Source organism: Apiospora hydei (assembly GCF_038363865.1).
Source record: "Apiospora hydei strain CBS 114990 chromosome Unknown utg000008l_segment0_segment0, whole genome shotgun sequence".
Classification (NCBI taxonomy): domain Eukaryota; kingdom Fungi; phylum Ascomycota; class Sordariomycetes; order Amphisphaeriales; family Apiosporaceae; genus Apiospora; species Apiospora hydei.
The window spans coordinates 1,469,424-1,484,488 of record NW_027117367.1 but is presented as its reverse complement, the minus strand read 5'-3'; the positions used below and the strand labels follow the sequence as shown (position 1 = coordinate 1,484,488).

The window sequence follows — 15,065 nt, the reverse complement described above, 5'->3', positions numbered from 1 at the left end:
CCATCGGTGTCATTCTTGATTGAATGAGCAAAAAATAATCGTCTCGTTGAACCGAGGAAACCTGGAAGAAAGAACGGAGGATTTCATTCAAGAGGAATTTGGAAGCAGCATCAGAACGACGCGCACCCTATGCCGCAACTATCCTAAGACGCAGTTCAACACCACAATCGGCGACGACATCATCTTCTTCACCGACACCTGGAAATTTCTCGAGTGCGGGTGCACTATAAAATCGAATCATACGGCAGACATATCTCCACTTCAGCGCGACTCTTTTGAGTCGGCGCGCTTCTTACCGTCGCCACCATGTTACGTCCAGCGACACCGTTAACGATCTTGCTGCTCGCAGCATTCGCTATGCTTACGCTGTCTGTTCTTTCGACACCCATCATCAAGGCCATACCGTTAGGGACGTTTAAGGGCACCAGCTTTGGAGTGTTTGGTTGGTGTAGAGGCGATACCTGCAGTGGGATAGAAATTGGATACGATGCCAGTGCCATCGAGGCTGCCAAGTCGGGCGATTTCGACCTCCCTAACTCGGCGCGAAGTACCCTCTCGGCTATCCTGATCATTCACCCTGTTGCCGCCCTTTTCACCCTGATTATGCTCATTATGGCAGGAATTGCTCACATGCATTCGCCTTCCCATTCGTCTCGATACCTATTGGCACTGTTCATTTTTGGTATACTTACTTTCTTAGTTTGTCTCCTTGCCTTCCTGATCGACGTCCTATTGTTTGTCCCTCATATGGCCTGGGGCTCATACATTGTCCTGGCCTCCACCGTTCTAGTGGCTTTGAGCGGTCTGGTCTCTTGTGCTATGCGCCGTACTGTGGTTAGCAGGAAGGCCAGGAAAAAGCGAATTGCGGAGAACGCCGAAATGAGCGGCGAGAATTATTATAATCGCACTGCTCAGCAACCTGTCGCTACTACAACGCCGGCGTCGATGCAACCTACAGTCCCGGTTGTTAGTGGTGGCAACGGACCTAGTGACAAGCTACCTTCGTTTGCCACTTATGAGGGGAAGGACGACCGCAGTAGCGATGAGCGCATCCCTCTTACTTCTGCTTCGCCGTCTCAGCGCTCGCCAAACAATCCTCATGTCGATATGCAGGCCCCACCTAACGCTGTCTACGGCAGTGGCCCTCAGCGCTCAGCATCCAATCAGTCCCTCCCAAAAGATCAGTATGGAAACCCAATCCAACCTCCACAGGGAGCCTATGGAGTGAGGCGTGGACCATCCCAAGAACGCATGAATTCCAGAGGGCGAGGTGGTGGCCCCCGCCTGTAGGCGCACGTGGCCGAGGTGGCTACGGCAGAGGAGGATATGGCTACGGCCCACCAGCCGGTGGCCGAGGAGGCTACGGTGGACCTGGACCAGGACGCGGCGGTTATGGACCTGGCCCGAACGGACGAGGAGGCTACGGGCCGCCGAGAGGAGGCTATGGCGCTGGAATGCGAGGAGGCCGCGGCCCTCCTCCCCCCAACTATGGCGGCAATGGAGGTTTTGACCGCCGCCCACCGCCCGGCGACGCATATGGCGCTTATGGGCCTGCACGCAACGGATCTCCCGCGCCGGGCGTGCCTTATGGCATGAACCCTTCGATGCCCAGTGCATCGACTGGAAATACGGGGACAGGAGGCTTCGAAGCTTACAATCCTGACCGAGTCAGTGAATTGCCCAGAGCGGAATCTCCACCCCTTTGCCGGGTACTGATAAAGAGACTCCAGGGCCAGTGGGTCGGGCGGTAGAAATGGATGCTACTACTGGCAGCCCTGGCCAAGCGCCGCCAGGCTTTGGCCAGTTCAATGGTATAAGAGACAGCGACGCTGATGTGGCCGGCATGCTTGCACTGCAACAAGCCAGAGTCCAAAGACACGATACCTTCATGAGCGAGGCGTCAAGATACAGCCAGGACGAGTATGTTTTATCCAATCCGCATTTCTCCGAAATAGCAAGTGACCACTAACCACTCCGACAGACAATATCCACCACCCCGACAAGCCTGGAACCAAGGTCCGGGGAGAAACTCTCCTAGAATGCCTTCGCCGCTCAATGTTGGTCCACGGGCTGCAGAGCTGGCCTCCCAGACTCCTCCACCCACAGCGCCAGCTGCCAGTGACTCAGGAAACTACTACGAGGACGTAGATCCACGTTTTACCGAGCCACCACCACGTGCCCTGCAACCCGGCCCGGCCCCACTGCGTGACCCTATGCGTGAGCCAAGCTACGATGATGATATGCAAACCGCAGCCGGACCTAAGAGCCCGGTGCCTTCGGAACGGTCCGTTTTTACGTCGGTATCCCAAAGGCCTATCAATCCCCGCTACCAACCTCCAGCAGGCTTCGGTCAAATGCCACCACGAAAACCAGCAAACCAAAATGAGGTCGATGTGCTTAATAATCCGGATTTCCAATTGGGTCCTTCGAGGAGGCCTGGTGGCGCTGGTATGCCTGGAGGTGCCTATCCCGGTTTATAGATCAAACACCACATGGCTACGCAACAGATGCCCTGGGGTCATTCATTGCGACATATATCTCTTCTGACGCCCTTATACCTTCTACCAGGGACATGCGCCCTCTCCTTTAACTGGAATCACTTGTACACACGACTCATCTTCTCGCCAATTTAAACCGACTTCTCCTTGCGTCAGAATATGTTCCAGTCTATTCTGATGACGAGCAAATCTATACTCTTTTCGATTCAGATACCCCCGGTCTCTTCACGACTTTTCACTCTCTGCCGAGACCCGTCTCGGCGTTTTTACGTTTTAAAACGATTCTCATGAGTTGGGATCAGCTCCTTTCACTTGCATTATGATGTAGACGTGTTTAGGAGCGCATTCCATTCGCGAGTGCCCCTTCATCTTCATTGGCAGGTTCAAGGTGTTTACATGGGCTCTCTCTGCTTCTGGCGTTGGTCCGAGCATTAAAAAGGGGCGTCAAATTCCGAATCAATCAACCTTTTGTACCTAATGGTATAGCACTTTTGTCCTCCCCAGCAGACAAGCCGGGGGAGCTGGGGTTTGGATGGAAAGTGTTGGTGCGGTGATATAATTGGCAAAGCTTTCCACGGCTTTGATTTGCTTTGCTCGCAGATGCACATAGTCATATATACATGCACATCTGTGTATGCGTGCATCCACAGACAAGACGTTGGAAACGCAAAGCGTAACCTGAGCGCGCATACACACAGAGTACCAAGCAATCTGTAATTAGTTAACATCTGCATGTAGTTGCAAACGTACTCACTGCGGAGAAGTGCAGATGCCCTCGTTGGCTCCTGCAAAGCGAACGATTTTCACATCTTTTGACATAATAAAGTCACATTCTGAACTAATCGCCGGCTGTATTGTGCTTTTTCTTTTTCGATGGTGTCTCTTCAGATTGAGCCTACCAAAATCGGGATCCTTTCCAATCGGGCTTGGGTCTCTCCCTAAATTCATCCATGTCTTCAAAACGGGGAGTGTAACATCTTGTAATCCACATGCAGCAGCCAGGAGCCTGCATCAGAAGAGTTCGTCAGCTATATGCGATAGGAAGCAAGCCCCTTCCAAGTCGTCGTCGTGCCTGATGCTGAGCAGGCGTTTCCCAGACTGCCCTAGAAAGGAGGATCCTTAATCCTTCCACAGGCAAAACGAAAGATCACATATGGAAAGATATGGATCGCTATGGGCTGGGACGGCACGTACACAACTAGCTTGTCATCGAAATCAAAATGTCAAGTTCGCGAAAATGGACTTGCCAAAAGATACCATTTTGGGACCTCATGGACTCTGCCCTCGGCTATACTGTATTTGTTGCTGTGTCCACATCGTGTGCTGTATCTTCGACCAGGTTGGCTGGTTCACCCGTTGCAGCTGTTTCATTATCACCACCATGGCGCCATGTAAAAACCGGTATTTGGCTTCTACGCAGCGAAGGGGACCTTTTCGGGGAGAAAGAAAAGAAAACGCACGCTTCCGAGGGAGTTATATTATATGCAGAACTACGATGACAAATCTTTGAAGTTTGCAACCACAGTAGCTCTTCAACACTGTGACCATGGCCAGGAGTACCAGATCGGAACACCAGTGCTGTCAACACTATGGTGCCTTACAATTCTGAAGCAATGTAGGTTCAAACCACCGGGCGTCCTTGGAGATATAGTCATCTTTCCTGGCCATGCTCGGCGAAGCATCTGAGTTGGTTGATCAGCTTCAATAGACTGTTGGCCACACCGGACAAACATAAGTACAGGCAACTTGCCATCCTGCACAGTACGAGCAGGCCTTGGAGAACCCCTCTTCCATTCCTGCTTCGTATTTGGCCCCCAAATCTTACAGGTTAAAAGAAACCGGCCAACCTGCCTTCGAATACCTGAGCCAGACCACACACACACGTACCACCGCTGCTGTTATTTAAGGGGCCAATCTCGACCTACATACACACTCACATTACTCTGCTGCTACCCATCTGCCTTAGGAACCCGCGATGTGCCCCAGTCAGGGACCTTGCCAAAAACTCGCTCCCGTATTATTAACGTGCTGGTACGGGCTGATCTACATGGTCACCCGAGCGTACCGGGCATGTCGTGGCCGCAAGGCTAAACGCACCCATCAGCTGCAGCCGCAGCGTTCCTATCCCCAAGATACAGCCATCATAGTCGGCGTTCCGAAACCTATGCTCTCCGTCAAGGGGGCAACGGACTTGGGAAGGACTTCGAGTATGACGACCAATCACGGCTCATTAAGAACGAAGAATACGAAAAGGAGGCAGCTTCTCCATAATACATGACTACTTCCGGGGTTAAGGTTAGATTGGTTGATAAATCGAGCGAAAGACGAGAAGGTATGGGCTGTTGGCCATAGTGGTAAGGATATCGGACACCCAGGGGCGGTATCCAGACAGCGACACGGTGAATGACAACACGATATGACATGGGCGTTCATATATCATTATTGAGCTTTATCTCGGTTCTATTCATCATCAGTCTTCGGCCTTGGGATGCTCTCTTCCGGTAGTCTACAAGAACTGGCGCATCATTCTAGGACTCCTGCAGCCAGCTCGCATGCATGCTCAACGACTGTCGTAACCCATCAAACATGCACTCATCGCAGCAACTTGTCGAATGCCTGCCTTTCATATACATGTAGCCGGGACACATCAAGTGGCACGTAAAGATGAATTTGAGTCGTTGGGTATTGGTGACTTTTTCTTTTTGTTCATGAACCTAAATGCCATGCTCGTAGAAAGTCATCAGTCCAGTTCGGACCAGACCGGACGAGATCCATACTCGTAGAACCCCATGCAGATGTGAGTAAAAAGCAAACCGACCGAAGACCCAGTGAAAACGCAGCACAACACCCCAAGCAACCGTATTCCTCTAGATAGTCGTCTCGTAGGCCAGGGGAACGACGGTCTCGGGCTTGTTGTCCTTCATGGAGACAACGTGGGCCTCACGGGGGCAACCGGCAGGCGCTTGACCTGGACGGGGTTGCCGTCGGCCTTGGCCTGCTTCTTGAGCTCGGCGTTCTTCTTGACGCGCTTGATGAAGTCCTCACGCGAACGGGACAGCTGGACGTGCTCGATTCGGAGGTTGATGCGCTTCTCGATGTATCGGTGCTTGACCTTCTTGTAGATGATGACACCGACGGCGCTCTTGGTGACGTTGTAGATGACACCGGTCTTTCCGTGGTAGACCTTGTGGGGCATACCCTTCTGGACGGCACCGTTTGCCTTGATATCCACGATATCACCGACCCTGTTGCCAATTGTTAGAATTGCGCGTACATTCCCAATTTCCAACTCGAATCGCAAACGTACTTGTACTGGCGGAGGTATGTGGACAGCTGGATCATACCCTTCTGCCGGAAGTTCCGGGAGAAGGCATACTGTAAAACGGGAATTCAAGTCAGCGTCATTGCCCTCTGCTCATGGTTTCGGGGCCCCTCGTCGTCTGCATTGCATTGGATTTTTTATTTCGAAAATTCCAACCAAGCCCAAATTCGACATTTCTAAAATTTCGGAGGAACGTACTCTTGTGCCAGCGCGGAGACCTGCAGCGTGACCCATCTTGACGGTGTTGTGGTGTCGTTACTGAAGGGGGTGGTGGTGATGTTCGGTTCGTGGGATTCTGAGATGATCGAACTTTTGCTGGACTAGGGATCTCGCAGGTAACTGGAATTTTGGCTGGTAGGGCCTCTTGGAATTTTTGTGGAAGACACGAAAGCCCGCTCGAAAAGGTCCGTGCGGCCGGTTGTCGACTTCCCACCTTTGCAGCAGCAGCGCCGACCAATGAACTAGAGCGGACCTGGCATTAAGTAAGCCGTTGCGCCTGCCGGCCATTGCCAGCTCCCACTGAAGCCTCTTCCACTTGCCAGACGGAAACCCTAGACCCACCTTTATCGATCCGGCGCACCATCCACACGAATTCCGACGCTTTCTGCACTCGCTTTGCCTGGCGCTGTGTGCCAATTGTGTGTGGGTTTGGCTGGTCACGAATTTTGGTGCTGCTGGGCCTGCCTGTGGTCCTCTTTTTTTCCATCTACCTCACGACACTTCGCACCCATCCCACCTTCCCTCTTCTTCACATCGTCAATTTCCTCATCCGAAGAAGAAAGACAGCAGCAACGTCGTAAACATGGCGCCTCTGTCTTACTCCAAGACCGCAAAGGTCCCCCGTCGCCCCTTCGAGGCCGCCCGACTGTCAGTATTCACCGGCCAATGAGTCTGAGCTTGTTCTCTGCTTAAGTCGTGATGATCAACGAAACTGACTGTGGTATTTCCCCCATGTAGTGACTCCGAGTTGAAGCTCGTTGGCGAGTACGGTCTGCGCAACAAGCGTGAGGTCTGGCGTGTCCAGCTCACCCTGTCCAAGATTCGTCGTGCTGCCCGGTAAGTTCTTACTATCCACCCTCTACTCCAAAAAGTCGCAATTGGGACTTGGTCTATTTCGTGGGGTCTATCGAATGCTAATAACTTCTCCCCTCCAACAGTCAGCTGCTTACCCTCGACGAGAAGGACCCCAAGCGTCTTTTCGAAGGCAATGCCCTCATTCGCCGTCTCGTGCGTGTCGGTGTCCTCGACGAGTCCCGCATGAAGCTCGATTACGTCCTGGCCCTGAAGGTTGAGGATTTCTTGGAGCGCCGCCTCCAGACTTGCGTCTACAAGCTCGGTCTCGCCAAGTCCATCCACCACGCCCGTGTCCTGATCCGCCAGCGCCACATCCGCGTCGGCAAGCAGATCGTCAACGTTCCCTCGTTCATTGTCCGTCTCGACTCGCAGAAGCACATCGACTTCTCTCTGACCTCGCCCTTCGGTGGCGGCCGCCCCGGCCGTGTCCGAAGAAAGAAGGCCAAGGCTGCCGAGAAGGGTGATGAGGGTGAGGAGGAGGAGGAAGAGTAAATATCTCTCCCCCTTACGATACTCCTAATGGTTTTCATGAGGATCTTTAACTGGGCAGGAGATCCGGTCATCTCTCATACAATGAGCACGGGGGCTTGTACCATCCATAGCTCAAGGCGTTAGGCCAGGGGATCACGGAATGCATGAAAAGTTCATCACCAACAATGATACTCTACTAGGTTTTTGTTTTGATTCAATGTGAATGAAGGTTTCACATGCTCAACTGTACCATCGTGATTGTGACTATTATATTTGATATCTGTTGATACCTGTGGGCTATTGAACGAGCTCGTCCTTTCCTAAGAATTTTGCCATGGGATCAGCTGCTGCTGTCCGTTTCCTCCGATACTCCTCCATTTCCTCTTCCATCATCTCCTCCGCCGTACGCTTCTTCGCTATAGGCTTGGCTGCTTCTACCTCCTTTTGACGAGCAGTTTCGGCATCCAGGTCTGCTTGCTCCTCCACTGTAAGATTGGTTCCCGTCCTGTGCTGCTCAGCGAGCTCCCATGCCTTCTTGCCTTCCTCTCCGGTGCAATAACTGTTTTTGACAAAGGAGTGGCAGCAGGCGTAGCCCCATTTGAAACTTGACCACCAACTGCCCCATACCGCAGTATGATTGTTGACGAAAACGTCCTCGGCGTACTTTGATTTGGCGGCAGCCTTCGGTGCTCCCTTGATCAGACCGGCCTCATCGTACTCGACAAAGTGCTCCGACTCCGTAACCGCGACGTCCCGCAGCTCGGCCGGCATGCTGTGCTCCTCGCCGCCGTACTTGTCGGCCAAGGCCTTGAGGCGCTCTGCGCGCTTCTTCTCGGCCTCCTCCCTCTCCTTCTTACGGTAGAACTCGCCCGCCGTAGGGTTGGCCTGCAAGTGCTGGCGCGTATCGCCCGTCTTCTCCTGTGCCTCCCAGGCGTATCGAGTGGCCTGCTCGAACTCGGCGGCGTCGCCCGAGGCGCGCAGGTAGCCCTCCTCGGCGAACAGCTGCGCCGCCTTGTCGGCCGTCGCGCCGGCGTCCACCATCTTGCGCGTCTTGGGATCGTACTTGGCCGACTCGAGGTCCAGGTTCAGCAGGTACTTGGCCGTGTCCTCTCGTAACCGCAGCTGCCGCGTCGCTGTGCTCTGGTGCTTGCTCATGTCCGACTCCTCGGCGTACTTTTCGCCTGCGTTCTGGCCGTCCTCATCCTCGCCGTCGTCCTTGTCTTCGCCGGCCTTGCCGCCGTCCTGTAGTTGTTTCCGGAGCTCGTCCATCTGGTTGTAGCGCTCCACGACGTTGCGGTACTCGCGCGGGTCGTAGCCGTTCCAGCGGTCGCGCTTGGCGTCCCAGCCCAGCTGCACGTCCTGGATGACCTCGTCGGCCTGGATGTCCTTGCCCGTCCATTTGGCACCCTTGGCGCGGGGCCGGCTCAGGCAGTCCTTGGCCTTGTGCGTCATGGCGCCGCAGTTCTCGCATGCGCCTTTGCGGTACTTGGTCGCGGCGGGGCCCGCTTTCCGGCCGCGGTCGTACCATTTCGAGGTGTCGTCCTTGTTTTTCTGTTGCTGCAGACGCTGATGCTCGAGATAATCGGTGCTGTCGCCTGTCTCCTCGCCGGCGTAGAAGGGGCGCTTGCTGATGAAGGACGGGATGTAGACGTTCTCTTCCTTCGAGGCGGCCGAGGCCTTGGTGTTGGCGTCATTCCGCCGGGACGGCGGCGGTGGCGGCGGCATGATGAAGGCGAATTTGGTCCGGTCGCAAATAAAGGCAAATGCGAAAAGTGGCAGTATTTCACCACTAAAGACCAAGGTCCAGCTCAGACTATCCGAGATACAAAAGTCGTAGAGTTGGTGAAGAGTAAAGTGAAGTTCCAAATTGTGGCTAGTGCCCGCAGTGAATCTTGGTCATTAAAGCTTACCTAGAAATTGTGGCTGGGCTTCGGTTGCCACATGACAACGCGATTGGCTGAGGCGCGTGTAAAGTGCCTATGAGTGAACGGCGCGTCTCACTTCTCGATAAACTACCGAAACAAAGCACTAATGGAAGTAATAGACGGCTGTTTTGTTTGAGACGAGATTTTCAGTTCGTTTTTTGTTGTTGCACCTGCTGAACCTTTCGCCGAAACGGTCAATATGTAGAAGTCGTCGCCATCATGGACGTCTTCCGCGTGCGACTGAATTGCATTGACCATTACCAAACAGCCCCTACAAAACATGACCCCCAGCTTCGGAACGATGTCCGTCTATCCCAGATCCATAAGGAACCAAAGCTTCCTGTCGTCCGGGTCTTTGGGTCGACGGAAACCGGCCAAAAAGTGTGTGCTCATATTCATGGGGCTTTGCCGTACCTCTACGTAGAGTACGACGGTAGCTTACTGCCTGAAGATGGTAAATCCCCCTTACTCCCAACCGTACAAACTACGTTTTGTTCTAATCATCGGGTCTAGTCGGTGCTTATATCTATCGATTGCATCTCTCTATTGACCATGCCCTGGCGGTGAGCTACCGGCGTAATGTATACGCCGAGGATCCCAAGTTCGTGGCCCGGATTACTCTCGCCAAAGGCATTCCCTTCTATGGTTTCCACGTGGGCTACCGGTTCTACCTCAAGATATACATGCTCAATCCCATGGTCATGACGAGGCTAGCCGAGCTGCTGCAACAGGGTGTCATTATGAAGCGGAAATTCCAGCCGTATGAGGCACACTTACAGTACCTCCTCCAATTCATGACAGATTATAACCTTTACGGCTGTGGCTATATCGAGAGCCGCAGGGTGTCTTTTCGTGCCCCTGTACCGCACCATGATGACGATGAGAATACGATTCATCTGTGGCACAGCCAGACTATTTCAGCGGCTTGTATCACGGACAGCTCAGATCTCCCACGTGCCAGCCATTGCTCCATTGAGGTCGACATCTGTGTCCAAGATATCCTCAACCGGCTTGAAATCAAGGAGAGGCATTTGCATCACGACTTCGTCGAAAGACTCCACCCCTTATCACCGGACATGAAGCTCGTGCACAGTATGGCTGGGCTTTGGAAAGACGAAACCAGACGCCGGAAGAGAAGGATGAAGAACCCAGCACCAGGGAGCAGTCCTTTTACCGCCGACGCCCTCATTTCCATGTCAGCAGATCCTCGCAATTTTCAAATACCTGGATGGATTCATGAAGAGGAATACCGGGAGCAGATTCTGGACATGGTTCGGGAGGAAAACCGGAAGGGTGACGGAACCCAGGTGACCTTTGACAACTTCGTGAAACCAATTCCATTAGAAAACACTGTCAACACGCTTTTGCAGTCGGTAGAGGACCTATATCCGCAAAACCTCCGACCATCGATAGGCCTACCTGTATCGAAGGTTGGTGTGGAGATGGAGCCCGCCAGCAGCATTGTTGTTGATGATCAGCAAATCTTAGCGAACAATATGGGCGACGACGGCCTGTTCCCGGACGATTCAGACGAGGAGACCCTGCGAATCACCAAGAAGTCCACAGATTCTGCTGTAGGACTTGGGGGCCGGGCGACTGGCAAAGGAAGCTTGACAAAAACGACGCCCTTGGGCTCAGGCATGCGGAGTAATAGAGGCCTACTGCAACCCTCTCACCACTCAAGTTCCTCAGCTTCCACCCGGGACAAGCCACCCAAAGGCCCTGATGTGCCGGAAGGGTTTCCCGAGGGTATCTACGTCAGCAGGCTGAAGTCAGGCAACTTTTCCCCTATTCCAGTTTCAGAGCTACTATTAGCAACCGCAAAGGAACAAGGGATTGTTAGTAAAGCTACCAAAGATGTAAACTCAGGTGGATCTCTGGATATGTCCATGAAACGTCCCCCGACTCCGTCTCAAGGTGAACAGCAACCGAAACGTCGGCGCGTAGAGTTCTCACTGGATCATGAGAACCAGACTCCAAGGATCACCAAGGGAACGCCGCATGGTGAGACACCTGCATCGATTGGTCAGTCCATACCTCCGGCGTCTTCGCAGGGGTCAAAGGCCAAACAGAGAAGCCAGGGCTTCGGGGGTGGTGTCAACCAGACCCTCAATTTTGCAGTCGTGAAAGACCCCAACGATCCGAGCACGCGGCTGCGGCTTAGCCAACAGACCAACTCTCAACAGAGCCAGGAGAGCTCGTACAAGAAACAAGCGACCTTGGACTCGTTACCGTCTGGGTCTAACACCTCGTTGGACAAGAGTCTTGAGCCACCCAAGCAAACATGCGACTTCTCGTCTCAAGCTACACCAAAAGCGAATGAGGCGACTTCAAGCATCGATGTGGGCTGCATACCAAGACAAAACGCCCATTTCTTCATCTTCGCCACACCACCACCTTCGGCCAAGGATGTTCTCGCTACTATGCAAGCCAACAATCTTCCCGATGTCATCTATCAAGATGCATATTATAGCAACGACAAGGACGTGCCTCAACGTACCCGTGAGTACGCAGGACAGGAATTCCGCCTAGAGAGCAACACTATCCCTTATCTACCAGACTTCGATGAGATGGGCGGTTCCGCTGCAACCTTTGGCATCAAGCCTGAGACCTCCTCGCTGAGGCCATCAGACGAGGAAAACTACAAGAGAAAGCGGCGTGAATGTAGCTTTCGAAGCTGGGAGTTTGCCCAGCCACCGCCCAGCTGCCTTGAGGTCGAGACGTGGTGGCAGGACAGGAAAGGAGACATTGATAGCAAAGAACCTGCTTTGCGGATTCAAGACGACCCAGAACTCAAGCCATACCTGTCTCAAATCGAGGGGGCTACACCTAAGAATAAACACGGCTTCAAGTATTCACAGAAGAAGAGATCTACAAGCGTTCAGTTCGAGGCGCAATACATGAGTACAATGAGCTTGGAAGTCCATGTGAATACGAGAGGAAAGCTGGTACCGAATCCAGAAGAAGACGAGGTCCAATGCATCTTCTGGTGTTCCAAGTCGGATGAACACCTCAACTCCAGTGCTAGCGCGACGTCAGATGTCCGGTCTGGCATTATTGTCGCATCCGAAGACGGAATTATGGTTGAAAGGATACGGAGCCAGACGACTGCCGAAATATATGAGGAGAGTTCGGAACTGGATTTGATGGTGCGGATGGTTGAAATAGTCCGGACGCACGATCCCGATATTCTCACGGGCTATGAAGCCCATGGCAGCTCATGGGGTTATCTCATCGAAAGGGCCAGGTTCAAATACGACTATAACCTGTGCGACGAGTTCTCGCGTATGAAGGTCCAGTCCTTTGGCAGGTTTGGCAAAGAAGCCGACCGCTGGGGGTTCAACACGACGTCTACCATCAGGGTCACCGGCAGGCATATGATCAATGTCTGGCGCGCCATGCGTGGCGAGCTCAACCTGCTACAGTACACCATGGAGAATGTGGTTTGGCACTTGCTCCATCGCCGAATCCCACACTACAACTGGAGGACCTTATCAGACTGGTACATCAACAACAGATCACGCGACCTGGCGAAGCTCCTTCGTTACTACCTAACTCGAACCAGGCTCGATATTGAGATCCTTGAGGCCAATGAGTTGATTCCACGGACGAGCGAGCAGGCCCGCCTCCTTGGGGTGGACTTCTTCTCCGTCTTCTCGCGAGGTTCACAGTACAAGGTGGAGTCCATAATGTTCCGCATCGCCAAGCCTGAGAACTTCATTCTGGTCTCCCCGGACAGAAAGCAAGTGGGCGGTCAGAATGCTCTTGAGTGTCTCCCTCTGGTCATGGAACCGCGCAGTGCGTTCTACAATAGCCCGCTCTTGGTATTGGACTTTCAGAGTCTGTATCCGAGTGTGATGATTGCGTATAACTATTGTTACTCGACCTTCCTTGGCCGCATCAACAACTGGCGAGGTGGTGCGAACAAGATGGGGTTTGCAGACTACAAGAGACAAGATATGCTCTTGGAACTGCTCAAGGATCACGTCAATATCAGCCCAAATGGTATGATGTACAGCAAGGCCGAGATCAGGAAGTCGTTGCTGGCAAAGATGTTGACCGAAATCCTCGAGACCCGTGTAATGGTCAAAAGTGGTATGAAGCAGGACAAGGCCGACAAGACATTGCAGCAACTCCTGAACAACCGACAGTTGGCTCTGAAACTTCTGGCCAATGTCACGTACGGATACACCTCGGCTTCGTTCTCGGGCCGTATGCCCTGCTCTGAGATCGCCGACAGCATTGTGCAGACTGGTCGTGAGACCCTGGAACGTGCCATTGCGTTGATTCATTCCGTGCCGAAATGGAATGCCGAGGTGGTATATGGAGACACAGACTCGCTCTTTATTTACCTCCCAGGCCGGACCAAGGACCAGGCTTTTGACATTGGCGAGGATATTGCTAAGACGATCACCGACATGAACCCGCGGCCGATTAAGCTGAAGTTCGAGAAGGTGTACCATCCCTGCCTGCTGTTAGCCAAGAAGCGATACGTGGGATACAAATACGAATCGCGCGACCAGGTCAAGCCCGATTTCGATGCCAAAGGTATCGAGACGGTTCGCCGAGATGGCACCCCTGCCGAGCAGATGATCGAAGAGAAAGCCCTCAAGATCCTGTTCGAGACGGCCGACCTGAGCCAGGTCAAGGACTACTTCCAGACGCAGTGCCGCAAGATCATGCGCGGCGCCGTCTCCATCCAGGACTTCTGCTTCGCGCGCGAGGTGAAGCTGGGCACCTACAGCGACCGCGGCCCGCCGCCGCCGGGTGCCCTCATCTCGACCAGGAAGATGCTCGAGGACGCGCGCGCCGAGCCCCAGTACGGCGAGCGGGTGCCCTACGTCGTGGTGACGGGCGCCCCGGGGGCGCGGCTCATCGACCGCTGCGTCGCGCCCGAGGACCTGCTGAGCGGCAGCAACGCCCACCTCGGCCTCGACGCCGAGTACTACATCTCCAAGAACCTCATCCCGCCGCTCGAGCGCATCTTCAACCTCGTCGGCGCCAACGTCCGCAGCTGGTACGACGAGATGCCCAAGGTGCAGCGCGTGCGCCGTGTCGACACCTCCGCCAAGGGCGGCGCCCTCCTCCGCAAGGCGACGCTCGAGTCGTACATGCAGGCGGCTTCCTGTCTCGCCTGCGGCGCCAAGACGACCCCCGACCAGCTCAAGAATAGGTACAAAAACTATGGCGACAACGCCGCCACCAACATCTCCATGTTGTGCGTACGTTGCCAAGGCCGCCGATACGCCCCCGTCTCCATCATGAAGCTCCAGGCCCAGCTCGCGGCCGAGGAGCGCAAGTACGCTGACGTCCTCAAGCTGTGCCGCAGCTGCGCGGGGCTCTCGCCGCTCGACGAGGTCCCCTGCGACAGCAAGGACTGCCCCGTCTTCTACACGCGCATGAAGCAGGAGGCGCGGTACCGCACCGAACGAGGGCTCGTGGCACCCGTGGTGGATGCGTTGGTGAATGAGGTCGAGAGAAGGGATTTATTGGAGTGGTAAGACCACAACGGGGGATATACCGTGCGTAGTGATTTTTAATAGAGAGAAAGGGGTGGTTTGGGCTTGCTTGGTTGCAGGAGCAAGGGGGATGGATACCTACTTGCCTAGGAGTTTCCACATACATCTGGGTTTTGGGGCTAAGCGGTTCTGATTCTTCACGTTGTAATCTCAGGCGCAAGGTGGCCTTCGAGATGTCTGGGTAGGACTTGTATGTTAGATGTTGGATAGACTTGCATCATTGGGGTGTTCTGTCAGCTTTGATACTTTAAATTAC

At 53.8% G+C, this 15,065-nt stretch overlaps 5 protein-coding genes across 5 annotated transcripts; 3 read left to right on the top strand and 2 right to left on the bottom strand.

Moving 5' to 3' along the window:
- Window positions 1–306: 306 nt before the first annotated feature.
- On the top strand, window positions 307–2,480 carry PG997_011050 (uncharacterized protein; the record flags this gene model as incomplete). The annotated part of the gene is made up of 4 exons (XM_066815365.1): window positions 307–1,184; window positions 1,247–1,671; window positions 1,731–1,920; window positions 1,982–2,480. 4 exons carry the CDS (start codon window positions 307–309, stop codon window positions 2,478–2,480), a joined length of 1,992 nt encoding a protein of 663 aa, XP_066664655.1.
- A 2,938-nt stretch (window positions 2,481–5,418) lies between these two features.
- PG997_011049 (60S ribosomal protein eL21) lies at window positions 5,419–6,054 on the bottom strand (the record flags this gene model as incomplete). The annotated part of the gene is made up of 3 exons (XM_066815364.1): window positions 5,419–5,743; window positions 5,806–5,873; window positions 6,019–6,054. 3 exons carry the CDS (start codon window positions 6,052–6,054, stop codon window positions 5,419–5,421), a joined length of 429 nt encoding a protein of 142 aa, XP_066664654.1.
- Window positions 6,055–6,622: 568 nt separating this feature from the next.
- On the top strand, window positions 6,623–7,386 carry PG997_011048 (40S ribosomal protein uS4; the record flags this gene model as incomplete). The annotated part of the gene is made up of 3 exons (XM_066815363.1): window positions 6,623–6,687; window positions 6,778–6,876; window positions 6,978–7,386. 3 exons carry the CDS (start codon window positions 6,623–6,625, stop codon window positions 7,384–7,386), a joined length of 573 nt encoding a protein of 190 aa, XP_066664653.1.
- Window positions 7,387–7,662: 276 nt separating this feature from the next.
- PG997_011047 (uncharacterized protein) lies at window positions 7,663–9,090 on the bottom strand (the record flags this gene model as incomplete). Its single annotated transcript, XM_066815362.1, has 1 exon — window positions 7,663–9,090. The coding sequence occupies one exon, from the start codon at window positions 9,088–9,090 to the stop codon at window positions 7,663–7,665; it is 1,428 nt and encodes a 475-aa protein (XP_066664652.1).
- Window positions 9,091–9,509: 419 nt separating this feature from the next.
- Window positions 9,510–14,791, top strand: PG997_011046 (DNA polymerase family B; the record flags this gene model as incomplete). The annotated part of the gene is made up of 2 exons (XM_066815361.1): window positions 9,510–9,744; window positions 9,804–14,791. 2 exons carry the CDS (start codon window positions 9,510–9,512, stop codon window positions 14,789–14,791), a joined length of 5,223 nt encoding a protein of 1,740 aa, XP_066664651.1.
- Window positions 14,792–15,065: the final 274 nt, after the last annotated feature.